The following is an 11,360-nucleotide window of genomic DNA, read 5'->3' as shown; positions in this document are numbered from 1 at the left end:
TACCAACTAGCTAACTAACCAACCAACCAAAATCTATCCATCCATCCAGGATAAGTATCAGTAAAGGACATAAAAGTAATCAAACTAACTAATTAACTAACTTCTACCCATCCAGGACAAGGGGTAGTAAATTCCCTAAAAGACAAAAAAAGTGTCATAAAAGTAGTCCAACTAACTAGCCAACCAACTATCTATCTAGGGCAAGGGGCAGTAAAGATTACATAAAAGAAGTTATCTACCAACTAACTAACCAACCAACCAAAATCTATACATCCTGATAAGTGGCAGTTAAACTCCTAAAAGGATATAAAAGTAGTCCAACCAACTTACTAACCAACTAACATATTATTCAGGATGAGACTATAAAGCTTCTATTAGGACAGAAAAGTATCATAAAGGTCGACTAACTAATTAACTAGCTAGCTAGCTAACTAACAAACATCCAGGAAGAGTAAAGTCCCTAAATGACAGAAAAAGTATAAAAAAGTATTTCAACTAACTAACTAGTCAACTAACTAATATTTAAAAAATTACTAAATATGACAATGGGCACCTTTGTCCACCACTATCTTAAAAGTACTCTAACCAACCATCTTGTCACGAATCCGGTCCGTGGTCTTCCGTCTGCTCGCCACCAGAGGTTACCTTCTGATTACATTGACTCTCACACCACACAAACTGTTGCACGTCACCCTGGACTACATTTCCCATGCTCCATTGCACTGATTGGACTCACCTGCAGCCAATCACACACACACTATATAACAACCACTCAAATCCTTCTCTAATCGCTGAGTATTGTCTGCGTTTATCACTCTCCTAGTGGTAGCACTTTACGTAGCCAGTATCCTGTCTGAGTTTAGTCTAGTTCCTAGTTCTAGTCCTGTTTCTAGTTTTGCCTGATTGTCTGTTCCTGATAACCTGCCTGTCTTGGATTTCTCTCTCGTCTTGTTGTTTGGATTCTGTTCGCACCTCGCCTGGAATATTATCTGTCTGTGGATTACTCGCCTGCCTCATCCTTTGGATTATGTTCGCCGTCGATCGACCTACGCCTGTTTATTGAATCACTCTTCTGTCTTGCCCTCTAAGTACCTGTTTGCCATTGTCCGACTCTTGTCTGTTTTGACTGTTTAAAAATAAAGCTTTGCAGATGGATCCGCACGTCTCTCGTCTTGTTCGCCCCGTTACACAACTAACATCTATCCATTCAGGATGAGGGACAGTCTTGCTTCTGTTAGGTCAGAAAAATATCACAAAAATAGTTAAACTAACTACTATGTATTCATCCAAATAGAGTCTTTGATTTTATGAAATCTCAATTCGAGCAGGTTGCATCTGAGGTATAATGTTGTATGAACTTATGAGAGGAACAGGGCTATACTGGGAAAAATTACATTATATTATATTATATTATATGCCTTACCTTGAAACATTTCTACATGATAAATGGCAGTGTACCTCTAAATATGCATTTTAGCAAAACCAAGCCTAAAATAGAATTTACTTTTCTAGTGCATTGTGGGAAAGATTTGTGCAACCAGGAATTCATTTGATTCCAGACCAGTATATTTTAAGGTCTCACTGCTCTTTGCAGCAGATAAATGATCTTAAATCTCAGAGCTGTCGGCCAAGTAGTGCTTTCTATTTACAGGAGAGGCAGAATGAGAAAAGGAGGAGTGGATGGATGAGAAAAGAGACAGATTAGAAAAACAGTCCTTCTCTCCCATGGTTCAATTCTGCAAGCACCGAGTCGACGGAGAGAGAGAGATATCACAGGACAAGAGGGTAAAAAGAAAAATGAAGATTAAGATGAGTGCTCTGGCCATTGCCGGGAAGAATGAAGGGATGAAAAAAGACAGACAGAGGGGAAAAAAGAACAATGTGATGATGAGTCTGGTGTAAGCCTGAAGGAATAGAACAAAGTGAACGAGACTGATGGAGAAAGACAGAATGAGAGAGAGAAGGATTGACAGGCCACATGAATAAACCAGAACAGCACAGAACTGAATGTGTCTCCATTATCAAGCAGTAAGACATACAGAGAGAGAGAGAGAGAGAGAGAGAGAGAGAGTGTGAGTCAATCAAGATTAATCAACGGCCTCTCGTCTTTTAATAATCACCCTTCCGCCCATCTCTCTTTCTACACTTGACACAGGAAACCGGCCGACATCAGCAGAAAATGTGAAGTGAGTCACTATACAGGCACGCCACATGAAACAGGTCAACAACCTGTCCATCTCATGCCAAAAATAAAAGAATATAATAAGGTAAGAAAGTTTTTACAGTTATTTTTAGATTTTACCACAAAAAATGTAGACTCTATTTTTGGGTCCATTAACACTGGAGTGTGCATTTTTTTTCTGCGATAACATTCTCTTAAGATTTAAGATAAACCCCCATTAACACACACACACACACACACACACACACACACAAACACATATACATATCAGGGGTATTATAAATAAAACTGAAACTAAAATTAAAACCATGAAAAACATTAATTACTTCATTACTAAAATAAATGTAAACAAACAAAAAAAATACTTAATGTACTACAATAACTAAAACTGAAATAAAAATTTATATATTTATATAAACAAAAACTACCAAAAATGACAAAACCAAACAACAGAATAAATATTAAAATAAAAATGGAAAACATAAAATCTGATTCAATATATTACTAAAAACTATAATTGTATCCCAATGACACTTAACATAAATACACACATTTAAATAAAAATGCAATTTTATATTGTTTTATTATACTACTTCAAATATATTTTAAATATTTATACAATGTAGTGGCCTTTAATTAATGCTGATTTAAATAATAATTTAAAAATTATACTGTAATAAAACTGTTATTAATTGTTAAAATAATGAGAATCTAATGGGAATAACCACTCAGAATAATTATAATTAAACACAAAAAACTAATACACCACAACCATAAAATGGTACAGGTGCATTTAACATTTTAATCAAAATTGGATTTTTATATATACATGTGTGTGTGTGTGTGTGTGTGTATGTTTTCCCATGTATACAACAGCTAAATTAAAAGTGCAATTTAAATACTTTTAAGATGATAAATATTTTATAATTTAAAAAAGCATTTTTTTAACATATTAAAGTTGCGTTATGGTACCAAGAATATGGCATTAATATGTGCTTTAGAAGTACTAATAAACAGCCAATATGCTTGTAACATGCATGCTAATAATAAGTAATAGTGAATGTGTTCTCTAAAATAAAGTGTTATTATAATGTTTAATATATAAATTAATGTTTGGCAACACTTAGGGACCAATTCTCACTATTAACTAGTTGCTTATTAGCATGCCTATTATTAACATATTGGCTGTTTATTAGTGCTTATAAAGCACATATTCTGCATGACCATATTCTACATTCCTAATCCTACCCAACACCTAAATTTAACAACTACCTAACTATTAATAAGCAGCAAATTAGCAGTTTATTAAGGAAAAAGTCATAGTTAATAGTTTGTTAATAGCGAGAATTGGACCGTAAAATAAAGTGTGACTGAATGTTTATATACACTGAATTACTTTTGTTTGATTGTTCTTTGATTTGGGGGTAAATGTAACCTGGACGTCTAACCAGTCTCTGAGAGATTCACCCGTACGCTTGCAACTATTTTATATCGTGATCCATTTTAATCTTTAAAGCTGGCTTGATCTCATTCCGCTCTGTAAATCGATCAGAACAGCTTTTAAGCATTAAACCATTGTGCTAAACGCGAGAAAAGTGAAGCGAAATAAACAAAACCCTGCCTTTCTGACAGCCTTCTGACAGAAAATAGGGCACTTTCATATTTATTTAAGCGCTGGGCTCAGATCCAGAGAAATCCTGTGAGAGTTTGAGACAGAAAGAGAGCGAGAGAGCGAGAGAGAGAGAGAAAGAGAGAGAGAGAGAGAATGAGAGAGAGAGCTGCCAGGCGCTCTGTGGCTTCCCAGCAGCAGCAAACACAGAGACAAGGGCAGACTGTCATTCAAAAACCACAATCACGAGGGAGCGTGTGAAAGTGTGTACCAGAGAGAGACGGAAAAAACCCACAGATCACACCGTCACATTTAGATACGACTGAGACGGCGGCTTATGAAACCAGATCAGGTTGAGCATCTCCAGCACCCTGATTAAAAACATCATGTCTGGATTGCACAAATAAACACGATTCCTAACAGGACGAAAAGCAATCCATCTGTTTCTGTAAATGAAATTGTAGACTGCCATAGAACCAAAGACTGTCATTTTGCAATTAACATAATCCAGAGGGGATTTCATCTGAAGTGTTAAATGTCAAACATTTCACCTAGTGGATGTCACTTTAGTGAAACATCTGGTTATAGCCACTGTGGAGGGTTAATCGCTCAGCGATGCTGATCAGTGCTAGAATGACTGGCAATTAATTCCTTATTTATGGCGATACAATTATGATACAAAGCATTTAAACTCCTTTAAACTTGCTTGATGAAAATACTGTTCTGAAATGGGGAACAAATAACATTTCATGTTTATTTTAAGCATAAATCTTTTTTTCTAATTTAGTCTAATTGTTTTTCTAATATTAACAACTTTATATATATATATAAGGGGTGTCCCCGACTAAGCATTTTCAAAATTCCGATTCGACTTTCGAATCTTGCCGATATTCGACTGATAGTCGAATCATATGTTTTGGGGGCGGGACAAAGAGTCAAGTCAGACATTCGACAGTCATATTAACACACAGGGAAAATGTGTAACGGACGCCTGGCAGATACGAAGTGTTTTGATTAAAAGATAGTTAACATTAAACATCAGCGAAACCCCAAGAATTCACAACATTTTTTACAATAGTGATCTCATTATAAGGTTATGTATATGACAGTAGTTATTAATGTTCTTAATTTCTGTTTTGAGATGCGCCTGCGCTGAAGATGACCAGCAGAATGAAGCAGCAGGTTTTTAATCAATGGGATTTAACTCATTATTGATCTCATATAGAATACGCTTCGTTATTTATACAACATAACGTTAATATTACGATTTATCGGCTATCTGCACAAAATGCCCTGAATGCACATGAACGTGTCTGCGTGGCTCTGAATGAACTCCTTTTGAGGACGCGTTCTTCACACAACGACGTGCAGAAACACAGCAACTAAACTCTAAAAATTAACAGCGTTTTATTATAATAGTGTTCTCATTATAGTTATGTAGGCTATATGACAGTCCCAGTCATAGTTATTAATATTCTGCATTGTTGTTTGTGCTGCTGGCGCTGAAGAGATAATCACCATAGTACAATGAAGGCTTACTGCAGCACAACTCAACCAAATGCATCTTATACGAGATAAATAATATATACACGATATATATAAACCGGCTGAAATGTTTTGAAATCACTTGTACCCTACCTGATCGAAAAAAAAATCCAGTCTCTCACTCTGCCTGTGTCAGTTTGAGTCTTGTTAAAGTTTTAAATCCCTGCCGCCAAGATGCTTCTGTCAGTCATGGATTATGGAAAGTGAAACTAAGGGTGCTTTCACACCTGGCCTGTTGTTTCGGAACCTGGCGCGTTTCCCCCCTTAGCTCGGTTCGTTTGGGCATATGTGAACACGGCAATCGTGCCCGGATCCGCGACAAAACAATCGGTCCGAGATCGCCTGAACGAGGTGGTCTCGGCTCGATTGAAAACGAACTCTGGAGCGGTTCGGTTGTAGTGAGAAAGCAATCCGATCCAACGGATCAACGAATCGGGCTGTATCACAATTTATGATGGGTAATTACGTAAGTTCCGTGAAAAGCATTAGCTTTGTTGTTTTGCTAATACCTCAAAATGAACCAGTGAATGTCTGTGGAAGAGCACGTCTTCGCCATTCAAAAATTAAAGCGCACTTTATTTTATAATGCCGTCTTATTGCTCTTCTTTGTAGGTGCATTTTAAAAATGTTATCCCGATCAATCCTGGACTCCTGCTCAAAATGATAAATTAATATAACGACAGCTACAAAAAACAACAACAACAATAAGCCCGCGAAGCTGTTGTCGTTCCATCCGGACGGATGACATCTGTGACAGCTAAGTGGAATCCCGGAAAATAAACCGTGGAATTTTGACCAATGAGAGAACAGTTTACTCGCGCGTGACTTGTATTAACAAATTTGGTTCGTTTAGAAACTTTGCCGTGTGAAAGCGAACCGCTCCAAGAATAAAAAGCAACATTGTAAAAATTTTAATCCCTGTTTCGGAACAAAGCAATCGATCTGCAGGTGTGAAAGCAGCCTTAAATCTATAGGGGTGGTTGGATTTATTCCCGCACGTTAAAATATTTATTTGAAGCTTCTTTCTTTTCAGATTCTTATTTACAGCATTATTTTAATAGGCTGTATATTAACTTATTGGTAGAAAACCGGTAGTTCTGTGAAACCAGACATTTGAGCACCCCCATATAGCCAAAATGGCATGATCATACACCCCGCGAATATTCGACTGTGAGATTGGTATCGAATCAGTCTCCTCCTATCGAAGCATCGAATCTTCGACTATTCGGGGTCACCCCTAACATATATATACATACATATAGTTTTCATTTGTTTGGCCTAAAATCCAACATGACATTAAAATTAAGTATGAAATTTTGTATTAGTTTACGAGTGTTACATGTGCAATAACCAAAACTTTACCTAGAAATTATTCATCGACAAGGCTGTTGGAAGATTCCAAACATTGTCAGAAAAATATTACTTCATAACTGCAATGTTAATTCCCACAAGCATACAAACAACAAAATAAAAACACTGACGTTCTACATTGATTTGATTGATTTTATTTGTAAGGCACCAGAAGCATTTCCTTACTGCAGAAATTTCCATTTTTGTATAGTAAATGATTATGTACTTTGTTTTAATATGGAATGAAGCTATTTTATAACACAATTATTTTTGCACTGTAGGTTGTACAATATACATAAAATTAGGAGTTGAAAAACAAACAAAAATACTTTTATAGCACAGAATGCTTACAATGCTTTTAACAAATGGCAAAAGGCAAGCAAGGAATTCTGGGAGGAGACGGCTGTCAGGGGTTTAAGAAAGAAAGGAAGGGTCGACAACCTGTTCTCAAGTGCCTCGTGAGTTAAGAGTCCTAAAACACAGACGTATCATTCAAGACTGACACAAAAGCATCCATTTGCACATAAAGCTTTAGGTCTATGTATAACTTACACCTTTATAGCAAAACACTTCGCATTTGGCTAGATCTGATTCTGAACTCTTAATGCGTACGCAGCGACCACTACATTTTTGTCATTACTTTCAAAAGAAAAATGTCAACAGAATAGATTTGAGCATATGTAGGAAGCCACGAGGATAAATCCTGGCACTTCTTACATACATACACTTGCAGAATCAAACTAAAAACGTTTTCCAAAAAAAAAAAAAAAAAACGAGCAGATTTGTTTTGAAAGCACTACGATATCATCAGGTGGCCTTTCATTGACATTTCTTATGTTGGCACGGTTTAATTTTGACATTTAATTGAAAAGCGGTGCACTGTCCCATTAAGACACATTAGGAAGCAGCTTCACTCCTGAATCCGATATGGTTTAGCTGTGTCTACGTTATAGAAGGTGTCCATTCATGCAAAGTTTGGACCAACCAAATCTAAAGCATCCACAAAATTACAGACCTTAAAGAAAAAAAAGGTGTGAAAAGTCTGGTTTATATTTTCAGATCGAGAAAACCGAGAGGATAAAGTGTGATGTGTACTTTGGCATGAAAATGCGACACAATCTACGACTAGAATATTTCACGTAGTTTCAATACGAAAAAAAAAATCTTTGAGCTTTTTCTTGATGCTTACTCCAGATTGAACAAACGTTATACGAATTATTTATTTTTTGGGCAGGTCAAAAGCAGCATATTTTATATATGTTTGCAAAAACCAACATTGGACACTAAAGTGACCCTGAGGGTGTTAGTGTGGACTTGCTATGGACTTACTGCCCCCTCTTGGTAGAATCACATACTACATAATACAACATGACACTGGGATACCGAATATTCAAAACTGCAAATCTTAGCATTTACCTAAGTCCACTTAAGGTGACGTATTGTGCTAAAAAGTTATTTTGTCTTTGTTGGGAGGGCTTGTTATAAATCATACTTATGATTTCACATACTTCCTGTTTCTGTAGTGCTAGCAAAAAGACGAATAAAAATGTTTAAAGAAGGTGCTTCTCACTTCTTAAATACCTTATTCTCACAACTTACCTTCTAAGGAAAACAATATGACTCTCACCATGTAGACAATCGACATTACTATAAAAAAAGACTGAAAAAATATTTTAAACAGCATTCCTTTTCACTTGGTGAGGAGGTTGGCTAGCATCTCAGAGGATTCATCTAATATTCCCTGTCTAAGACAGCACAACAGCTTCCAAACACATTAGAAATCAGGCAAACAGGTAGATAGATATACAGTACGCTGGAGGGCCTAGTACAAATGTTCTTTCTTCTTTCAATACTACTCATCAAACAGTTTAAAGGGATAGTTCACTCTAAAATGGAAATTCTGTCACTATTTACTCACCCTCATGTCCTTCCAAACCTGTATGACTTATTTTCTTACGTGAAACACAAAAGGAGACATTTTGAGGAATGTCCAAGCTGCTCTTTTCTTACAATGAAAGTGAATGGTGACCACAGCTATCAAGCAAAATTTCCAGTAAATAATTATTGAAATCGCTTAAGTTTTTCACACAAACAGCTTCAGAACACTTGGAATATAGTACATGAGGGCATATGGATTAGTTTTGTGAGGCTTTTATGGTGATTTTTGTTCTTGACTGCTTTGGACTCCATTCACTTTTTATTGTATGGAAATGAGCAGCATGAACATTATTCAAAACGTCTCTTTTTGTGTTCCACACAAGAAATGAAGACAAACAGGTTTGGACTGACGTAAGGATCATTTACTCATCCTAAGGTCATTCCAAACCCTTGTGATTTTCAACTTTCTTCTTTTCCACACAGCAACCACATCTATCAAGCAAAATTTCCAGTGATTAATGACTTACATTTATCTTTTAATGTCTGTTTCTCACACAAACAGCTTCAGAACATTTGGAATATAATACATGAATCATATGGACTAGTTTTTGATAATTTATTATTTGTTGTTGTTTTTTTAGTTAAACAAAATTAGTTCAAATGACTATGTTTATGAATGTACTATATTCCAAGTGTTCTGAAGCCGTTGTATGAGAAACTTAAGAAATTTAAGTTACTTATTAGAAATTTTGCTTGACGGCTGTGGTAACCATTCGCTTTTACTGTATGGAAAGAAGCAGCATGAACCTTCTTCAAAATATCTCCTTTTGTGTTCCACAAAAGAAATGAAGTCAAACAGCTTTGGGATGACATAAAAATGAAACAAATCCTCATTTTAACTTGAACTGTCCCTTTAAGGTAGGACAGATGCAACAGCCATGCCTTCGAACAATAACACCGACCCTTTAAACTCTAAATGGATTATGCCGCGGCTAAGTTTTTAGATTCAAAGTTGCTTTTAGTCTCAGAGTTACTGCCTGGGGCCAAAGTGCTTTTGACTCAGTTATTGTAGATTGTAGCTTTAAAAGGTGAAAGATTTTAAGAGGAAGAGAGTGAGCGGGGGGGGAAAAACAAAGAGGAATTATTACTGAAGGGTCGATGGTCCATTAAAGGTCGCACCATTTTGTAGACCATTTCCACAACGAGCATAAGAAATATACAATATATATATATATATATAGATATATACATACACGCAGGCAAGAAATAGTGTAAATAAAATCAAATCAAGCATCCATAACACAATAAAAAGGTGGATTGGTATAAATACATATAGAGAGCTGGTGGAATGAACCAGAACGAATGACATTAGGCATGTGAGCACAGTAGCAATTTAGATAGAAAGATGGAAGGAGACTGGAAAACGAAGGAAAATAAAAAGGTGAAAAAAAACAGGGAAACAAGTGCCTCTACTCTACGTGGAGCTCTGGAGTATGATCAGATGAAGGAACGGGTTTGGCGGGCGACTAGTCGGACTTGTCTCCGTCTTCCTCGCGGTGGCTGTCGGAGGTCTCGCGTGTGCTCTTATCCTCCTTGGCCAGCTGGGCCTGAGAGGCCAGGATGCTGGAGAGGGAGAAGAGGCCGGAGCTGGAGGTGACGGCGGGGAGGCCGGCCGGTTGGCTGAGGCCGAGAGGGAGAGGGGTCATGGGCAAGGCCAGCCCCTGCAGCTGAGAGAGCTGGTGAGCCTGGAGCTGCTGCTACAGAACACACATACAGTGTTGTTACCAACATAATAGTAACTTTCGGTTACACTTTATTTTAAGGTGCCCTTGTTACAGTGTAATTACACATTTAAGTACCGAGTAATGTTAAGTAACTACATGTACTTACTATAAGATTAGGGTTAGGTTTAGGGTTTGGCTTACTTGCATGTAATTATGCATACACATGTAACGTGTAACAAGGACACCTTAAAATAAAGTGTTAACTTTCTTAGTTTACTTCTCATTACATTACTATAAAACATAGTTTCAGCTCTAAAGTATGACTTTTATATGTTACAAAAAGATTTCTATTTCAAATAAATGCTTTTCCTTCTATTCTAGTGGCAGCCGAAATTACAGCTTTGCCATCACATGAATAAATTACATTTTAAAATATATTCAAATAAAAACAGCTCACTATATAACTGACCCCAAGCATTTGAATGGCAGTGAATCTATCTGACCTACGTTACTTGGTGGAATAACGGTTTACTGTGATTATTTTTTTATTAATATTAATAAATGTAGTTATTTATTGAACAATGGTACTTTTTGAATTATATTGGTGCTATTTAATAAAAACTGTTATTTGATTAAGAAAATATCATTTTCTGTTGTATTTAATAATATAAAATAATTACATTGTATGACCTCTCGTACCCCCCTTATTCTATTGGTTATTTTATTTTATAATTGTATGGGTAGTATTACTTGTTTTTGCATTGTATTATATTTATTTTGCATTATTTTCAAATGTTCAAAGCAAATGCTGCAAATCTTTTCGCAATATAAATGTACAGTTTTTGTCATGCCAATAAAGCATGTCAAATTGAAACTGAAATTTAAAAGAGACAGAATGAACAAATTTAGAGCCATATAAATGCAATAATTACCATTAAACAGTCCCTACAGCAACAACGCACAAAAAGTATTAATAATGCATTTCTTTATAGATAATTAGACTGCCATCAACCAATGCAGATGCATTTCCATAAGCATAGCCTACTGTATAAACCTGTGTGCGCCCACATGA

At 36.2% G+C, this 11,360-nt stretch overlaps 1 protein-coding gene across 1 annotated transcript in view; it reads right to left on the bottom strand.

The window, feature by feature from the left end:
• Nucleotides 1–10,090: 10,090 nt before the first annotated feature.
• Nucleotides 10,091–11,360, bottom strand: part of LOC107676942 (amino-terminal enhancer of split-like) — a 42,070-nt gene continuing 40,800 nt past the window's right edge. Inside the window, exon 6 of the mRNA XM_016471686.1 lies at nt 10,091–10,321. Coding sequence (XP_016327172.1) covers nt 10,091–10,321 — 231 coding nt within the window. The remainder of the gene's footprint in view (nt 10,322–11,360) is intronic.

Source organism: Sinocyclocheilus anshuiensis, unplaced genomic scaffold, assembly GCF_001515605.1.
Source record: "Sinocyclocheilus anshuiensis isolate Anshui unplaced genomic scaffold, SAMN03320099.WGS_v1.1 scaffold420, whole genome shotgun sequence".
NCBI lineage: Eukaryota > Metazoa > Chordata > Actinopteri > Cypriniformes > Cyprinidae > Sinocyclocheilus > Sinocyclocheilus anshuiensis.
Note: the sequence above shows the minus strand (reverse complement) of the source record. Positions and strands in the feature narration are given on the sequence as shown.